This window comes from Coffea arabica, chromosome 2e, assembly GCF_036785885.1.
Source record: "Coffea arabica cultivar ET-39 chromosome 2e, Coffea Arabica ET-39 HiFi, whole genome shotgun sequence".
NCBI classification, from domain to species: Eukaryota; Viridiplantae; Streptophyta; class Magnoliopsida; order Gentianales; family Rubiaceae; genus Coffea; species Coffea arabica.
In genome coordinates, this window is record NC_092313.1 from 75,209,421 (window position 1) to 75,229,568 (window position 20,148).

Below are 20,148 nucleotides of genomic sequence, written 5' to 3' on the forward strand. Positions count from 1 at the left end.
CCTCTAAAATGAGGATGGCAGAAAGAAGCAAAATCCATTTGGTTAAGACCATGAAAATGTTCATTGCCATTTTTTAGATACTTGGACCAATTGGAACAATGCTTATTTCTGTAGAGGCCATAAGGCAGTTCCTCTCTTTGATTCGACATTCGAGGAGAAAAATTTACAGCAAAAGCATTCAAGTTGCTCTTACGTATCACCCTCCAACCCAGCAGATTGAGCAGTTGAGCTGCTTCTTCCCTTGTCCTCTTTACCCAGAAGAAAAAATGATTTTGTTCCATAATCCACAGTAAAACGGTGGATCAACTATGTTACTGACACCAATCTACAGCCCTCACAACTGGCCCTATAAGAAAAATAAAGAATGGAGAGTATTTGCCTCTCAATTAAGTATCATTTGAAGTCCTGTCTTAGCCTAAACCTGTATTACCAGACCAAAAACATACCTCAAGTCTCCTGAGTACAGTGCTGGACTGCCGGGAGGACGAAACAATTCTCTATTAATTTCCTTAAGTGAAAATCAGTACATACTAAAGGTCAACGGCAATGTCTATGCATATCACCAAATCCAGCACAAACTGACCAGTCCTAGACAAAAGATAATGAGACATTTCTCCTCTGGTACATGCATCAGACAATTAGGCACTTTAGAAAATAATAACTGGCCAACAAGGCACAGGACAAGCGTGTGTAAGAAATACATGATGCGTTCATTTGAGGTGCCCAAAAGGGGCTTTGGATGGTAGCAAAGGATGGATATTTGCTCTTGGTGGTGACAGCCCGTCACTGCATTTTGCTCCACTGCTGCATACATTATTTTTGCAGGCATTGTTCACATAGAAGCTTCTACTAAGATTAGATTATAAGCATCTTGACAGACTTTTGTGTCTTTCTTTGGAATTCGAACAAAACAAGTAGTCACACTCTTCATAAATATAATGACCAAGACCATACACATCTTTGCATTTCATTAAAAATATGAAAGTCTCTGGTGTTATTTTTGAAGAATTTTATGCCTTTTTGTGCTTGGTGAAGTATGGACAAGCCATGACAAGCACAATAGCGGAAGTCTGGCAGAGTTGAAAGTACCACAGTTTATACTATAGGCCACTGCTGTACAAGTCCGATAATGCTCTAGGCAGTTAATTGGAAGTTATTAATGACAAATGTGGACAAATAATAACTGAGTATCATCTCAGATATGAAAGCTTCAAGCACGAGAGTAAGATACCAGTAAAGTTCTTAATATAAATTGAAGATCTCAAACTCAAGACCTATTACCTAATATTCTCTCTTCCGTACCACCTAACCCATCCCTTTCCCCATTGAGCTTTTCAGTTGTTATACTTCCTCTTTAACTCAAATCAGATGCATTTGCTTTTGTCCCTTTGGGGTCATCAAAAAAATTGGAATGATATTAGAGAAGATTAGCGTGGCCCCTGCACAAGGATGACTCGCACAGAAGCATTCGTTTGCTCTAATATTAAGTTTTTCGACAGCTGGGGGGTGTTGCCACGCCTGAGGGAATACATAAGCCCTTTTATAATCTGTACGTTGTTGCATGGATTTCTCAAATCTTAGGCTTATCTATGTAACTAATTACATTGTAAGAGCTGAGACAACTTCACAACTGAAACGTGAAATTGCCAAATTATAGCAAATCCATGCTACTTAAGGGTACATATCCGCATACAGCAGATCTTGCAACAAGACAGAGTAGCACAACCATATGCATAAAGAGAAGACCAAAACTAAAGCAGCCATAATGTTGAGGCCTGTTTAAGGGTATCTAAGAATCAAAGGAGCAAAGACAAAAGGAAAGAAAACAAGAGATCCCAAAACAACTAGGTTTTGATTCACCATGTACGAATGAAAATTTTCAAAAATATGTTTGTATTAGCCTGTTTGGACAGAAGAACATACTGAAAATTTCAAATCCCCCCTTTTCTCCTCCTTGTAAGATCAGTCTCTCTTGAACCACAAAAAAATTATAATCCAAGAGAAAAAGTTAGAGCTGGAGAGCTGGTCAAAGATGTACCGTTCATTTAGGATGGAGAAGCCTAAAACCACAACTTAAAAAGTAATACAGATGATGGCGAATAAAGTCGTTCCACCAATCAGAGTCCCTTCTGCTCCAAAGTAAACAGGACATAAACGCAAGTAAACAGCAATAGAGAGGAACCAGCACATTTGACCTGGCTTGAGCAGCCAGTCGGAGAATAGACCTTAAGAAAAACTAGCCAAAATTGTTAAGACAATTGTATCAATACGTCTAGTTTGTGATGCCAGGCTGTTACAAATCCTAAACTAAAGAAGTCTTTGTTACAAATATGCGCTAATACTGTTCGCACGTAAAAACTAGGAAATCGGAAAGTAAACCCGAAACTTTTGTTACTTGGCCAGGCTTCATGCAAAATCTGCAAAATCAGAAACAAGTAACATTTTTACCAAAAATGACAGGCAAAGCATGAGAGAGAGAGAGAGAAAATAGAAAAGCTACAACATTCTTAAGATACTTTACTCAATTTGCAAGATGTAACAACAAGCGCTGAGCATGAAAGAGCAGAAAATCATTTCTGAGACATTCTACTCATCCCAAAAGGGGGAAGTAGTTATCCCTATATGTACAACAAGTTCTGAACTGCGCCAAGAATTGTGCTGTCCAGAAGGGAGTGATCAAAGGGTTAGTTGTCAATCAGGGCTGCGAGGTAAAATGAACAGGCCGCCAAAGAATGTCGTCCATGACTCCACGTGACCCAGTCAGAACCCCGTGCACCCAAAAAGAATGTGCCTTTAAGCAGATGCCTTTGCTGCCAAAGGCAATTAGAGCAACCCCGATGGCCACTTTCCCGTCACGGATGAGCGAGGACGCTTTCCTGCTGGGTGCTCCCTTTGTATATAAATTCAAAATTGAAGTACTACTCATATCAGCTGTCCTCGTCTATTGCACCAATGTAGGTGAGGTCAGTCCTCCTCACCCTAATGGCCCCCTTGAGCCAGTTTGATGCTCTCAAATTAGCATGGTCACTACCACCAATAGCAGCAGAGTTACTCGAAGATTGCACACCCGTTCCATCCTCCAATAGGGTCCAAGGGTCAATTTCCAAGTCCAGATCTTGCAGTGGCAGTTGCTTAGCCTTCCCTGCCATATTAGCGACAGTTCGAACCAAAGAAACTGGATTTCTCTGGGATAGGATTGAATTGTGAGGCTGTAAAACTGATATCTGATTGCTGGACTGGAGAGCAGCAATCGAAGCCGGTGATATAGATGGAGGTTGACAAGAGATTGAGCACCGAACAGATGGAAGAAGAATTGGCATTGCAGTTTGAATGCGCCACCGGATATGGTCCGGCATATGCATGCGGTTCAGATCATTCTGCATTGATTAAAATTGTCAGAAAGAAAAAATATAAGTATCCTTGATAATTCTCCACTTACTATCACATTTTTCGAAGTCCATACCCTAGAGTCAATTTAGCCTTCAAAAATAAAAGAAATTGACGTGTCAACCATGGAGCAGAAGTCCACGAGAATATGATGTTCAAACCAAAAAATTTGAAACTTCAACACATTAATCGCAAGGACTTTTATTCTTTATATGAAGGAGAACTTTCCATTTTTTGGAAGAAAAGCATAAGCATTCGTGGTGTAAATGTAGTCCTCATAAACTGCGTGCATCGATGATGCAGCTTATAAAAATGGAATAGTACTGAATGAACTAAAGAACTCCTCAATAAAAAGCTAATCACAACTCATATAGCATGCCAAAGCAATTTGAAAAGGAGGTCCTTTGACATGCATTCCCTCAGGTCATGTTATAACATTTTGAACATGAAGCAAAACGCAAATCTGATAATGGATTGCTTATCTTGTACAAGTACTCCATCAGATAAATCTTCTGGTTTTCTGTGTTTATCTAATATATGTGTTTTTGGGACTAATACTTTTGCAATAAAAGGTAAATACAAAAGAAAATCAAATAATAAGCTGCGTCCAGTAAATGAATTTCAGATTGTATGCAGTCAACCAAACCTGCAGATTCTCCGCCACCTCACGACCAAAAACACTAAAGTCCTTGCCGCACTCGGAGGCGGACTTGGAGTTAGATTTCAACTTCAGCCAGCTAGGTCGATAGCTGCTCAGCAGTCCATGTAGCAGCAATAACAAACAATCGAAAAGACTTTCCCCAGATAAAAGTACAGATGTAGCAGAAGCCTCTGTAAGCGACTCGACATCTCTCTTGGATAAATTCAAAGTTGAACTTGTGGTATGGCCTGCAGCTTCATGGACAACTCTACATCCTAGAAGGCGTAATATAACAGCAGCAAGCATCTGTCTCATACTCTTTCCTGGCTCCCTGACAAGTCCAAAATGAAGCTTATATTAACAATAAGCAATATAGCTAGAGATGATTAGTTTCATCACAGACATGGATGCATTCAGCATAACCAAGATATATGGTAAATCAACGCGCTCAACATTAAAGAATGGGGGACATAGTACATGCACAAGTTATTGGCAGAAAAAATCCTTCCTAGAGTTAGAAAACTTGCACAATACCTTCTACCATTGACCAGTAATTGAAATTTCCCTTCCGTAAACTGTCCTTTATCCATGTGACATATTAACTTCATCATCAATCAAAACTATTTTTAACCTTAAAGTTTCAAATAAATAACGCCCTGGCATTTGCTTCATATTAGTAAAATCTGGATAGGAGAACATGCATGGAAAGATTCCGTCTTAAACAAAATTCAGCTGGAGCATGCAAAAGCAATTCAGGACTTTTATATTGAGAATGGTCTCCAAGAAGGGGTAATATGCCCTCATGAACAAATTGTGTAATCAGTTTACAGAATTACCCATCAGTGCACATAGTAGGAAGTAGTCTTAGGAGAAACTGCAAGCGCAATGACATGGAAGCTCGCAACCCCGCAGGGGAAGATGGTACTCCATCAGCTGGTCCCGCAGGTCGTCTGGAATTGGATAATCCAGGACTCCCACCTCTCATACCTTTTCGGCTATTGCCCTTGCTTGCTGGGCTTTCTGCTCCAGATGCAACTGATCCAACAGATTTAGCTGCTCCATGAGAAAGTACATTTATCTGCTGCTCAATGTTATTCATCTGTTTGATCATGTCGTTTGCAAAGGTGTTTCTTGAGGCATCAGAGCCTTGATCCACACAAGGGAGAACTAATTCAATAAATGCTCTCTCTGTCACATGCTGCTGACTCACCAAGAAACCTTCAACATCCACAACTTGAGTGGATCCTCTTCCAGGAAATCTCACATCTGAACCTTCATCAACCACCTCACCTTCTTCAAGAGAGGCGACTTCAAACTTCCTCTTGCTTCCCCTTGTTTTCCGCGAATCAGAGTTTGAATCACACCACCCCCATGGCTTCCAGAACTGCAGTTTAGTTGATAGATGTTCTTTTTCAGCATTAATGATAAGCCGTTGCCGAATTGATTTCCTTCCATAAAGAACATCAGTGCCCCCAAGAAGCCATTTAGTTTGCATTAGCATTTGGTCCTCAAGTGACCTTCCAAAAAGGTGCACAACCTCAGAAAAGAGTGAAGCAGCATCTGGTCTGGCAAGTAACCTCATTACAACGAGTTCAACAAAGCTGCTCTCTTTCTCAGAAACTGCAACCTTGTCAGCATTCGGTGAAACTGATTTAATAGCCTCAGCCAAAGGGGCTTCATTTTTCAGTTTATCAATGACTGTTTGTTCATTCAAAAGAAGCCTAAGCTCAACCCACTGCCAGTGAAATTTTGCAGGTTGTAATGTATCCAAAACATGCACAAGCTTATCTCTGAAATTTGCATCCTTCTCCTGATAATAGTTCTTTTGGCCACCTTGCCCTTGCATCCTATTACCGTCCTCTGGTTTAAGCAATGACTGTGGCATTCTACAGTCAATAAGGGCATTTAAGAAAAGCCGTGCCCTGAGAGGAACAAAGGCCATGGATTTGTAAAGAACGTCTGCACTATGTGATTCCAGTAAGGCTGCAAACTCAGAATCAATGGCATCTGCAGCTATGAGATCATAAAGGCCATGAGTGTCTCGCAGACACACATCACGGAACGGAAGGTGCTTTAATGCATCACCTATCGCCAATGCTAAGGACTGATACAATTGTTGGAGGTCATCACGCAAGCCAACACCAGTATTAAAAATTAATCCTTTCCATATGACAAATGCAAATATAGAATAGGCAGGCGGAAAGACCAAGTTCAGAGGAAGTGCTCTCTGCATTCTAGAGAGACCTACAACTGACGCTTCACCCAAGAGCTCCACAATAAATCCATCAGAAACAGTTCTGCAATTACCTACAAGCACTCGAAACCAGTGGGTGGAAACTTCAACCAAATTATCCAGCTTCGGAGCCCCAATGGAACGAGCACTCCCGTTTGAGTTGGATTTCAAACTCCTGAAAAAGTGAATTGGATCAAGCCCTTCCCTTAATCTGAAGAGAGTAACCATTCTCTCAAGGCTAGTAACTCCCTGAAGAAGTGCCCCAACAAGAAGCGCAGAAATAGCTCCAGCAATTTTTGCCCCTCGTCCAAGTACACTTTTAACAGAACTATTCAAGGTTTCATAGGAGTTTGAACTAGAATCATGGGATTCAGGAGATGGATGAAATTGAGTGCGAGGAGCCTTTCCTGGCACAAACACTTGAGCAAGGGCAGTAGAAGCTTCAACTGCAAGAGCAACCTCAAAGACACGACTCTGACGCTCACCAAGTGCATCCTTCAGCAGGCACAAGCAAGTTGTATGGATGCGTAAAATGCGTCGAGCAAAATGCATTGAACTGGATGTGGACTGGAAATTTAGGTGATTGCCAGCAGTTAAGTCAGGAATTTTAGCAATAACCAGTCCAACATTACTGACAATTGCAGAAATAGCAGAGGATACCAAAGTAGGATCACCTTCCTGAGCAGCACCACCAGTTTGCCTCATGCACTCCATTAATCCCATTACTATTTGTTGAGCTATTTGATAACCATCATCCAAGTTTTCCAAGACAGGGCTTTTTACTGTACCAGGCCCAAAAAGCTTTCTTTCTTTGCCACAAAAGTATTGAAAAACTTCAACAACTTGCCTTTGTACTATATCTCTCATTGTCAAAGCAACTCTGGACACCCGTACACCACTTATCTTGTGACGGAAAAAATCATCAAGATCTTCAACTCCTGCAGGAACTCCAAGTGGGAAGCCAAACTCCGCATCAGGCAATCTTCCAGATTCAAGCTCAGAAATGAGTCTTTTATCATAAGATGATTTAAGGTTTTTCTCCCAATCAACAACACTAGCCACGTTTCCGTACTTCTTCACCAAATTTCTTGCATAAACCAAAGCTGAAGAACCTGAAACCCTTCCGGTAGAGGCCATTGTGGCTGCAACTCGATGCATTGCAGCTTTCAAGGTTTCAGGAACAAGATCTGCGGCTACGATTATATTTTCATACCTAAAACAGAACAGTATAAATAGTTCACTTCATCACCCTCACGCATTATATATCTTCATTGAAAGATGTATACCAACCAGAAACTCAAGTTTTATCATAGTTTTGAGAAAGGATGGACTTTATTATCTATAAATCAGAACTATGAAATTTGGTATTGGAAGCAGACAATGCAACAGGGAGTACAATGCTTGAGCTTATATTCAATGGCTTCAAATGTCAAATGCTTCCACAAAATAAAAAGAATAAAAATCACCAAAGTTTTAAGAAAAAATACTACTACCCAGGTCTTAAGAATTATTTATCACATGAAGATGTCCTGATATATTTTAACACCAAATGAAGCCACAGTTAAAACTTTTCGCAAGAGCAAACTTAGACATCACAATCTCCAACAACTTTCTCATTCCCTAAAATCAACTTCAAAGTTTTCATATGCTTTCTAAACCACTAAATCCAAAAATCAAGATGAAAATGGAAAAATGTAGGGCCCAATAACACAAACTGTCTCAGGGAATCTAATATATATGTTCAATATGAAAACAAAAGTTTTTCAAATTTTGTCACAAATAGAGAGATCCTGCCAAAACATGATTCAAAAGAGAGGCGTGTTGGAAAATGCATGGATAGTTGTTTGTACATAAGTAGAAGCTGCAGTAGTCCAGAAGGAGAAGCAGAAAAGCACAAAGCATAGACAACAACTCGTCAAAGAAATGCAATTCAAAATCAATATCAACTAACAATCTACAGTAACAAAACCTTCATAACCCAAATTCTGTTTGAAAATACTTGAATGGCTAGTTTGAGAGTTTATGATATAAAAAAGGAGTTTGGGGGGGACCTAATGTATCAGAGAAAAGAAAAGAAGAGAAGAGATCATAATGTTGTTTGGGGATTTAAGAAAGAAATGGAATGATTTTGGATACACATGTCATTAAAATTTTGTTTAGTAGTCATCCAAGGACAGAACTGATCCTTTAAAAGATTTACAAGGCTTTCCCCAACTTTCCATCCAAATCAGCCCATAAATGGGTGGAAAAATTTTTAAACTGTACCAAAAAAATTCATCCGTCTCAATCCAGCTAAATCCGTTCTTTTCTGTCTTTGAAGAAACTGGCAAGTGAATGAAAAGTTTCCATTTCTCTCACTTTCTTTTCTTCTCTCATCCAATCCTACCTCACAAAACAAACTGTAAACGAGAGGCCCATTTGGATTGGGTGTTCTTTGGGGTGTTACTATAAACCTTTACTGTTAATAACGTTACTTAAAAACATACTGGAATAGGTGTTGTTAGGGAGTTTTTTAAGGTGTTTTATGCACCGCCAGATCCCATCTCCACAACCCTGCCACCTCCCCCTTCTCCGCTTCCTCCTCCCTCCTCCCTACCTGCAAAACTCGTCCTCCCCCTGGCCCTCCCCTCCCCCTTCCCCCACCCCAACAAAACAAAAACTGCCTCCTGCCCCTCCCCGTTCTCACCTCCCCTCCCCAGCAACCACTACCAGACCAGATCTGGTCATTAAAGAAGCAGGCCTGAAGGAAGGGGATACCCCCCCCCGGGGTGGGGTGGGGGTGGAAGAAAGGGGAAGGGTAGCAGTGGGTGGCAGGGGTTGGTGGCAGACAGATAATGGGTGATGAGTGTGTGCAAGTGTCACTCTTTGGGTTATTTTTTGTGCATTTTTTAGTTTTTTTTTTAAGTGTCTTTTGGGGGTATTACTGTTGGTTCTTTTTTTTCTTTTAATCTTGTTTGGGGGTATTCTGAAATATGCTAATGTAAAAGGTTAGTTAATCACATTATCCAAATCCCTTCAGAAATGGTAACTCATAAGTAGTTTATCTATCTAGGACCAGAAAGAAAATTTTGTGAAAAAGTCAAATTATTAGATGGTGCAAAGTGGTCAATGTCACAACGTTGTCCAAGACCTTCACTACTATAGGTCAATAAAGAAGAATCAAGCTAACAATAAAGCCTACTAGGAAACAGCCCTAACAACTTGAGAGACCTTGATAAATTTTAATAGAAACAAAGACCGATGTCTAATTTTAACTTTATTTGGGAAAATGAAAAGTTCAAGTGGTGCCTCTGTAGTTGGATTTTCAACCTTTGAACCATCCTTGAGTAATAGATTGAAGATAATTTTATCAGAAGTGAGTATACCCAAGGATACTGGATAGTTAAGAACCAGGGGCTTCACAAATTAGGTAGGAACCTGTTAGGTTATTTACACAATCACAAAAACCACACAGGGTCACTTGACTAGTATAAACACTGCAAACCATTTTCTAGAAGGTAAGGATAGGGAAATCTAATGATATTCAAACATAAAACACTAATGCAGGAGGCAATATAGCAAGCAATGCACACAAAAAATCACAACAGTCAGCAAAATAATTCAAAGCCAAGCTGACAAAATGACTTGAGAAAACCAAGAGCACACCTCCTAATAGATGATACAAGAAATGCCTCCCCGACTTCACAAACAACATTCTCCGTATTTCTTGGAAGCATTAAGATGTTCCGACCAGCGTGGATGGAAGCAGCAGGGCTGCTAAGAGCTTTTGGCAGCAACCAGAGAAGAAACCTGGCAGCAGATACTAATTCATTAGAAACATCCATCAGATACAAAATCATAGATAATTCATCTTCACCAAGCTTCCATCGCACAGAGTTTGCATCATCAACAGCAGAATATGGTCTGCCATATTGACCAACTTTTGCTGCAGTCTTTTCAGCTTCTTCAACAAGATGCTTTACAACACTTATCAACCATAACATCACAGTTCTCTTCTCCACAAGTCGCATCTTTTTCAGAACTTTTCCAATTGAAACAATGTCACTACCATATGCCATTCTGATCCCATCCCCAGATTTTGGAGCATCACCTTCAACACCAGTTCTATGGTGTGGGCAGTTCACCCTATTATCACAAACATGACTTGTGGAAGCCCCTTGGCTACCTTCAATTCTAGCAGCTGCTAACTGTGCAAGGCTTTGTGTTTTACGAACACCCTTTTGCCTCCCCCTTCCAGATTGCTTGGCTTGCTTAGGAGGTGGATCCATTTTGTCGAGAGACTTCGGGCCCCTCCTCAGCCACCATATATCTTCATCATCCAATGCATTGGATAAAAATCCCTGTGGGTATGAGCTCCTATCTTCACTCAACTTTTGTCTCTTCACCCTTCTACACTCTTCACATCCAGGTGTTCCTTCACCAATATCGATCTTGGTAATAGAAGATCCCGTAGATCTCTTAAAACCCCCAACAAAATTTTCTAGTCCACTGTCACTTGACAGTGATGAACTAGGAAGCTGCAGCAACATTACTATTGAAGCCTTTAGATCTTCAAGCTCAACAACTTGATCAACATTTTTGGTAGTTAAACTGGATATCCCCTGAAGAGATCTCCACTGATCAACAGAAGAAGGAGATGCACTGCCACCTCCTGAGTTATAATAATGCTTTTGTTTCTGCCAAGAGCTGCCAGAACTCTTATGGCAATCAAGCAGGCCACGAAGTACCAAGCGACGCTCATTTGCATATGTATTAATCACCTCCAAAAGCATTGCTCCTTCAAGAACCTGTGCTTCTTCGAGAGCATCATGTACATAGGAACTAGGAAGCTGCTTCAAAATTCTATGATGTCTCTTCCGTCTCTCCAGGTCAACTGAAATCCCATTCCCATCCATGATTCCACTAACAATTAATTGCCTCACATATGCCTGGGGATAGAAGATACCAGCCCTCACAAGTTCCATTATGAGTAGTTGAAGCCGCTTGACGCCTTCTCCACTGTGTACTTCATGTTGATCAATCCAGCAGACAATAATGTCATGTAAAGGGCTCGGGCTTTCAAAAATATTTGACAAATTTCTAGTTTTCCCACTCTTTAAACTGTATTTATTTTGTTCACAAGCATTGCCAACAGGAAACCTGCCTGGATAATTATTCTGCAAATCAGGATCTTTGGCTAGAGTATCAGGAGCAAGGCTACTCTCGTTCTTGCCCTGAGACAAGCTTTGCATCTCTCTCCTCTTGAGCTGCAAAATCCGTATAGCAATATATATCTGAGAGAGGTCTTTTTTCCCAGTGAACTTCTGGCCTGATGGTGGGCCAGTGCGAAAATCCCTAAAATCACAAGTTGCCCACTCACAAATGAAAAAGATAGAGGAAATAAATGACAAGGTCACTGCTCCAATATACTTGAGCGATGACCGTAGACACAAACTCACTTCAGCAATCCAACGTTCATCAACAGCTCCATCACAAAGATTTTCAAAAAGAAGTTTATATGCCACTGACACATCTCCGTGAATAAGAGATTTATCTAATGCCAGTAAAGCTTTAGCTACATTTTGACTTGGATGTCCCGGTCTGGCAGCCTTTGCAAGGTTTTCTGCACGTTTCTGAATAGATGAAACAATACAGTTTATGGTCAAAGAGTCAGGGTGAACCTCAACACCCTTGTCTCTCTGCAAGCAGGCTACTTCAAGGGGACCAGTTTTCATGTTGCTTTCATCTTCAGCTATCTTCAACAAAAAACTCCCATCATTGACCACATTAGTTACCAAACACAATGGTAAGGGAAAGCAATCCAAAGCAACAAAAGTATCAGGAACAGCAATTATCAAATAATGAAGCATCTCAACAAGAGCAGACATGGTATAAGCCCTTCGGGAATTATCTACAAGATCAGACCCACCAGGAGAAGGTTCTTGAATAAAACGCATAGCTATGCCAACCAGAGTTCGCACGTAGGTCTGACATAATACGACGGCTTCGATTACACCATATATTACAGGCAGTAACAACTGCAAAATCCCAAGACGCTCTTTTTCCTGGGAAGGCAAAAAAATGAAATTACCAACAAAAGTATTACCAGTTGATGAATTTAATCAAAGTACAAAATATTCAAAATCATATGTAGAATACCTGCAGTTGATTAAAAACCCAATCAATAATGAGAGATGGAACAATCAGTCCTTCTGCATGGTGCCATTGTAAGAGCCTAACCACATACCACCACTTAAAATGCAAAGAAGGCTCATCAGCATCAGTAGAAGTAGAAGCAGCATCATTTCGATGTTGTAGGGTCCCAGGATAAACCATTTGTGGTGATCGATCCCTAATATGCAGAGTGGAATGAAAATTATTTTTCGAAACAAACTCATCCAAGAGCGCCTGGAGGTAATCTATGATATCTTTTGTCCACTGCTCTGATCGGGAAAACTGCGTTTTGTCAGGCACACCACCAGACAAATTGGAAGAGCCAGGCCGTACCTGCAAGGTTAAACCATAATCTGCTAAGTTCAACAGTATATAATAAAAAAATAATAATTCCATAACAATATTGCATGGAGGGATACTCAATACCTGATTAAGATAAGTCACTTTCACAAACCAAGTAGCTCTGAGTAGTGGAACATTATTCCTAATGAGAACTTCAAGAAGAGATTTCCTCCGGTAACCATGAGGAACATGATCAGCCAAAGAACACAATCTTTTATGCGGTTGAGATAATCCCTGGGAAAATGTTCAAATAATGAGCTAGCAGACACTAGGGTTACAAAAGAAAAGAGCTTTAACACAAGAAACTCATGCATCTGCATAGGATATACAGTTGCTCAAGTTAGAGTTTTAACCTCAAAAACATGCCAATGAATAGCGTATTTTGTTTACTAGTCAAGTAAATCCCTTCCCCTTCTGTATAACCCTACAGGTCACCCCAAAGCTTCATTATGCATTTCATCTTCTCCATAGGGAATGAAATATGGAGGAAGCATTTAACAGTGGCAACAGATGTATCAAAGCAGGTCTCCAGGACCGTTCAAATATGGACCTAAGTACACTAGAAAGGCCTAAACATGGCTTTTGGACACAAGACTCTACATATCCTTTACAGTCAGTTTCAATGTTGCCCTTGCAAATGCATATCCAATTTTTCAATGTAAAAAATACTACAATCATATATTTTCCAAATGTATATCATATTTTACTCATGTAACACTACCTTTTTTTAGTGTGCATCTGTGTGTGTTTTATAGTTTATAAACAACATGTCCACCATCTACTTTTACAACAGACACAGGAGGATAATTAAAGACAACAATGGGAATGAATCTTTTGTCACTGTGGTATCATCCACATAAGGAACTAACATTCAACCAAAATGTTAGTAGCTAAGCTCTTTTCAAAAGTTTTAAAATTGTCTGTGCCTCCTTCAGTCCTTGATTGATTTATTAAGCTCATTTTCAATAAATTCCCAGTGGTTCTGCTTATAACAATGGGATAGCCATCATGAATTAAAACTTTAAACTTGGAGGGTTTGCACCCAATATTCTTTTCATTCAATATACAAAAATTCAGGTTATTCAATCCCCTAAAATAGCAAGCCAATGAGCAACACTGATTTTGTGGTACGGCCATATACCCTATAGGATCTGAGTGACAGGCATAAATAGAAGAACTTCCAACATGTTTCAGGTTTGCATAGAATAAAAACACAAGTGTCGGCCCTGTTTACATCCATATAAACAACTAACATGCATAGGTAATGACTGACAGAATAAATTGTTAGAGTATAAGCAATATTAATTCCAGCTAACTAGGACACTGCACGTCAAATTTAATTCCAGCTAACTAGCACACTTTAACATGCATAGGGCATAAATGTTTGTTCATAATCTATGACAATTCAGACTCAAATGATTGAAATATATCAACGTCAACTAGAATTACACTTTTATTAGTTCTACAGGAGCCATATGCACAATAGTCATCTTCAACAATATTTTCTGTTACTTATTCTTAAGAATAAACTCCTACTAACTGTCATAAACCACAATGTAAAACTACGAATGTCTAGAACATGATAACACCAATCCAACACCCAGCTCATCCTGTAGACTTCAGTACTAAAAGGAAATAAACACATTCTCGCACTAGCATATGCAAGAAAGCCATATCCATGAACACACAAACCCAGATGCAGAAAAATACTTAGTGGAGACTAACCTCAATCCATTTCTTTCGAAACTCTTCACCACATGGTTTTTGCTCAGGAAAGGGGCCAGGTTTACTTAAAAGTGAACCTGAAAGAGGCACACCATAAACTTGGCCCGCCTGCAAAAATAGGAGCATTTATCCATTTTATGCTTTCAAAATACTTTATTACAACAATCACAACAATTTCCATAATCGTCCTGATAAGTAATAAGTAGACAGGCTAAACCACCAACAAGTAAACATTAATTCAAAAAAGATAGAGATGGACAATTTTCCCACATTTCAGGAGACATGCAGGACAGGTTTTTATTTTAGCCAAGATCAATATAATCAGCTCATCCATCAAAAAGTCAGGAGGAAAAACAGCATCACCTTTCGTTTTTGTGCACGGGACTCATTAATAGCCCTGTGACATTTTCTTATTGACTGCAAAAGAGCACAGAAACAAAGAGAGACGGTATCAGGCAAGCATTACTTCCAAGTCTAATGAATACCAAGCCTACAAATGTGTAGCTCGTTGAAAATAAAAGGGGAGACCGGTGACACCATTAAACACAGAACAATTACCTCCTTGCACTTGAGGATGACTGGCTTTGTAAAAGTCTGAATTTGTGATAATGAAGTCTCTCTATTTTCCTGGAAACATTAGTGAAGACATATCCCTACTGAGGTACCAACTCCAATAAAAGAAAAAATAAAGATTGCAATAATCATATCCATACAACCATAAAATTCTAAATAGAAGACACCCAAAAAGTTACCTCAATCCCTTCAACCGTCTCCCTATAACCAGACTGCACATAGTCCCTGGTCAACGTCTCCTCAGGACAAGTAGGAGTCTGGAGGTGAAAGTCAGGCAGCCCGAGTCTGTCAAATGGTACCCAATTAATAAATTAACACTGGTTGTCATTGATGATGATGGTACATATAGAAACAATCTCAGATGAAAGGACAAAAGATCTACAGTGGGCAATCATAATTTCAACAGAAATTACCTGGAATTCAATGGTTCTTTATCACACCTCAGTTTATATGGAGTTAAAGGTAACGGTCGCCTGAAGGAGCAATATTAAAATCATTAAGCATGTCAGCAGTATTTTAATTGGAAAAACTAACCCATTTATCTCTTAGGAGCAAAATAAATAGGGGAAACTAAAAACCCTAATTCAGTTACAGTATAATTGAAATAGCAGAATGAAGCTAAACAATTAGAGAATAAAATATATTATCTTGAAATCTGTTTTAACATTGAGAGAGATGGGTTCTCTAGATATGTGCCAAATGCAACCACTTGAAAAAAGTTAATCAGACACATTACCCCAAGTCAATGACTACAGAAGAGTAAGTCAGCAAGACTAATCTGGAAATTATACAGGATTTTGCACACTAACATCCAACTAAAGGCATTTCCCATACAAGAAAGCGAGCTGCTAACTTATATAGAGAATTATTAATATGCTATGACTATGAAGCCAATTTCTGCAGATATGAAAGAACCATAGGACAAGATGCCTCGAGTTAAGAAGACAAAAGAGCAAGGGAGCAAGATTTTTAAAGAAATAGTCGTGGACCAAAATAATTCCAACTAGAGGCTACTTGCCATACCCGCAACCATCATCAAAATTTTATACACTTCTTTTAAAGGAATCAAAAAGAAAGAAAACATCACCACGATAACAGTAACATGATTAAGATATTTGAACAGCTCAATCACAAGCAATAATGAGTTCCAAAGCACTACAAACTGAAACTTCTTATCATCACGTTACCAGCAGACAACAATGTTGATTCATCAGGACTCCGAGATAACAACGTTGATTCATCAGTTCTTTACAAATCATAGTAGCAATCTATTCAAATCGGTGCAATTTTAATTTTAAACCAAGCCTAAAATTTTTTTAATTACCCCATTTTAAAAAAAGGCTAAGTACAGTAAATATCCTTAAACCAGGTGTATGTGATATAATTAGTTTTCACTTATGTGACTGCTTCTACCTCTCCTTTGCTTTAATCACCATACAATTAAATAAAGAAATTTCAAGCACCCTTACAAGATACATTTTTCTAAGCGAAACCCTTTCCTTTTGTTTCTCATCCCTCTTGAAACAGAACATTAGACTTTCATTTCCATTCTAAGTCAAAACACAACGAGTGAGTATTACAATCTTCTCTTTTCCATTGCTTTCTTTCCAGTGAGTGGAATTTTGTCCTCTCCTTTCTTTTTTCTTAAACCCAGACATACCCCAAAGGAAATCCCATAAAATATGACTACATTAAAATTCCAATTGCAGATTTAACATGAATAACCACTGCAACAGCTGGATACTCATAATCGTTTTCACTTTAATTAATCCTCCAAAAGTACATTTTGATCAGATCTGAACTAGTGAATTGAATACCCAAAGTCATGCCTCAAATAGGATAAATTATAGCATTTCTTAACCATCCAAGTTAACATGAACTATTGATTCAGAAATCTTTGGTCGTAAATATCTTTCCAGTTCCAGCTTCTCATTGTTTCCATCTAAAAATCACTAAAGCTCAAAATCATCCTAACCAGAAGATGATAGAAAACCATTATTGATCAAACAGCAACAAATTCTTTACTGAGAATGAAATGATAAACTGGATATCAGAACATTTCGACATAGTAGCATGCACTACTGCATGTTGGACATAACTACATGATAATATAATATGTAATGATCCCAAAAGTTTTAAAAGAAAAGAAAAATTATCATTGGTTAAGCTTCTATATGCTTTGTGTGTATCAAGCATTTGCAATGAAGCAAGTATAAACAAGCATGAATTGCATTTAACATGCTTGAGCAAAAAATTAAGAGCCCGTTTGGATTGCTATTTGTTGGAATTTTTGTTAAAAAAATATATCGTACCGATTTGATGCATGTGAGGTAAAAAGGTGATTGAAAACTGTGTTCACAAAAAATGTAAAAATCTTTCAGGAAAAAATGGCAATCCAAACAAGACATAAGATTCTTGTACCTAGAATTCAAAGAAAAGTTTGACGGAATGGAAGATGACTCAGCTCGGGAAACATCCCTAGCAGATCCTCCAATGGCAGTGTTATTGACTGCACTAGTGCAGCTGGCAGCATGATACCTTTGCATGTCTCCCAGCTATCATCTGCATGCTGCCTTCAGCATTGAACCTCAGCAGGGTTTATGCTGGTCAAACTGCAATAAAGAGCATGAAGGATAAAAAAAAATTATAAACAATCATAATTATATTAGCCATAGAATTTAGCATTAAAGAGCAGTTATAAATGACACAAAATGTATTTTAGGGCACAGAAGTCAGAAGAACAGCCAGACCGAAAAGACAATTCAACAGAAGTTCCATCTCAACAATTTAAACAACATAGGGTCAAATTTGTCGGTTGCGATAAGTATTAGCACTTTAGACATTAAATAGTGCAATACAGAATTGATTTTTCTAAGACTGAAGAATTTGATTTCCCATGGTAAGAGGTCATCAAAGAAAGGAAAAAAGGAATTGCAAATAACTGATTAAGAGAAAATTAGAGGCTAAACAATTAGAAATTGTCATTAATTGCTTAGACGGACATGACAACAATTTGTAACTACGCGACAATTTAAAACTAATGCAAATTTCTCCAGAACCTTAAAGCCACTATTCTTCGTTGCAAAAAGTATGGTAAAGCTTGAACACAATATAGGAGGATAAATACAACAGTGTTCAAGATTAAAAGCCGGATTTGAAACCCTAGAGAACCTCGCACAAGTGACAGAATAACTTTGGACACTGAGAATGATAGGTCAATCACACAATGAAGCTACTCCAATTAATCTTTGGGTGTCATTGACATATGACACCCAAAGAAATGTACGAATTGATTCTTTACCCACACTCAGAAGTTGAGCGCTTTAACATTTAAATGACATTACTACTATTGTGTCTCAGAGTCATTTATTGATCCTAGCAACTGAGCCACTATAAAATTGCATTGTACCATCACAAAACGTTCAAGTTTTAATCACGTAATGAATCCAACAAGACCTTTGCAAGAAGTGAGCCCACAACATTTCATAACCATCTAAAACAAAAAAGAACAGCCCCACCCTCGACCCCACCCACGAGGAAGTAGAACAACTCACGAACCTGACCTTCCTTTAGCATAAAAATCAAGGCTTCCTTTCACTTTTAAAGAGAAGACCACGTGGAGTTCAAGCTAACTAGGGCATACAAAAGTCCTCTACTTAAAAATCACACAGATTCATCGGATGAGTGAGTGCCATAGTCCAGCTTTCCACCCTATAATAAACTCTTAAACGCACCCAAAACTAGCTAGAAAAACAAATTCACCCTTCTTCACAGTCGAAGACAACGTATCGAAAACTCCAATGCAGGTCCAATCGCTTCCACTGGCAAAGCAAAACACACATTTTTCTATAAAGACTCTCCATCTGTTTAGTTGGCACAAAGTTCCAAAACTAAATCCCATCTACGGCTAAACAGCTACACTACCACATATACTACTCAAAAGCATTCTGATCCAAGAAAATTCAAGAAAAGAAAAAAGACCCAAAAAAAAGAATTCCGGGCAACCACAGCTGAAATGTGTAAGAACCAATCTAAACCCCCCCCCCCAAATCAAATCAACCACATTCAATTTTGCAAATTTCCAAATCCCACTGAATCCAATTATACACAACTGCATAAACTGAAAGGAACAGACGGAAAAGCAGAAAACGTAAGAACAACTTAACCTAAATTTCTTAGATTACCTCAGAAAGTACATTAAGAAAAAAATAGAAACTACCGAATATCTCAAGCCGAATGGTTGTTTCGATTGTAAAGTTGAAACGAGCTGAAACAAATTCCAATCACTAGGGTTCAAGAGGAGGTTTTTCAAGATTAGGGTTTTCACTAATTGAAGAAAGAAAGAGAAAGAAACTGGTAGAATGGGAGAGGAGAGAGAAAATAAGTAGAAATTCAATGGAAATCAGAAGGCGATTGGGAGATTTACTGAATTAGGATTGAAATATCGAGCGATGGGCACGTACATACAAGTGCCTGTATCTATATATGAAAATGTATATTTAGCCTATTTTTTTGACTGTTTGTATAGGTCGATGTATAGATAGAGAGAGAGAGAGAGAAGGCTCTGGGGAGTGGGGGTTGATGGTTTGACTCTTCTTTCCTTGCTGCTTTTGCAGATGATGACGATGAGTGCTAGGGAAAAAAAATTAAAATACGAAAACATAATAGAAATGGAGAAAACTTCTTTTTCTTTTTGAATATATATACTCTTAATATTTCTTGAGTTTTTAGGGGGGGAACAAGAAGTGGAAAATTTTTAATATTTGGGATTGTCTCAAAAATAGAAAAGAGGGTTTCTATTTTTTTAAAAAAATTAATTTAGGTGTTTTGTAGTCTGTTGAATAAGAATATGTTACCACAAGATTCACAGCCTGTGAGAGTTCTTTAAATCCATGAGATTTTTCAGTAAATTAAATGGAAATAGCATTAGTAGTTCCTTTGCAATCGAATGGTCAAATTGAGAGGTCATCGTACTTCTATCATTCTTTTAATTTGATGTTTGTCATCTTCAGCCTTGCCACCCATATTTGTACACAGTCTATTCTGATTTGTCCTATAAATCAATTTTGTATTCTCTGACTTCATGGAATTAGAG

General features: G+C 38.6%; 1 protein-coding gene and 1 non-coding gene across 8 annotated transcripts; one reads left to right on the plus strand and one right to left on the minus strand.

Moving 5' to 3' along the window:
- Positions 1 to 1,382: 1,382 nt before the first annotated feature.
- LOC113733540 (U6 spliceosomal RNA) lies at positions 1,383 to 1,485 on the plus strand. The gene has a single exon (XR_003459051.1). It is a non-coding gene; the product is annotated as a U6 spliceosomal RNA (small nuclear RNA).
- Positions 1,486 to 2,189: 704 nt separating this feature from the next.
- On the minus strand, positions 2,190 to 19,644 carry LOC113733184 (mediator of RNA polymerase II transcription subunit 12). 7 transcript variants are annotated; one of them, XR_011841066.1, is made up of 14 exons: positions 19,273 to 19,644; positions 17,475 to 17,665; positions 15,467 to 15,526; positions 15,233 to 15,338; positions 15,039 to 15,107; positions 14,844 to 14,897; positions 14,481 to 14,588; positions 12,840 to 12,989; positions 12,399 to 12,746; positions 9,906 to 12,304; positions 4,864 to 7,473; positions 4,034 to 4,358; positions 2,522 to 3,377; positions 2,190 to 2,417 (listed from the first exon to the last, which is right to left on the minus strand). XR_011841066.1 is itself a non-coding variant. In XM_072081166.1 (14 exons), exons 2-14 carry the CDS (start codon positions 17,597 to 17,599, stop codon positions 2,928 to 2,930), a joined length of 6,627 nt encoding a protein of 2,208 aa, XP_071937267.1. In that variant the 5' UTR covers positions 17,600 to 17,665; positions 19,238 to 19,644; the 3' UTR covers positions 2,489 to 2,927. The 7 variants fall into 7 exon arrangements, 5 of the variants coding, with proteins under 5 accessions (XP_071937267.1, XP_071937265.1, XP_071937263.1 ...); XR_011841065.1 differs by having other exon boundaries at positions 19,238 to 19,644; XM_072081166.1 differs by lacking the exon at positions 2,190 to 2,417 and having other exon boundaries at positions 2,489 to 3,377; positions 9,906 to 11,991; positions 12,169 to 12,304; positions 19,238 to 19,644.
- Positions 19,645 to 20,148: the final 504 nt, after the last annotated feature.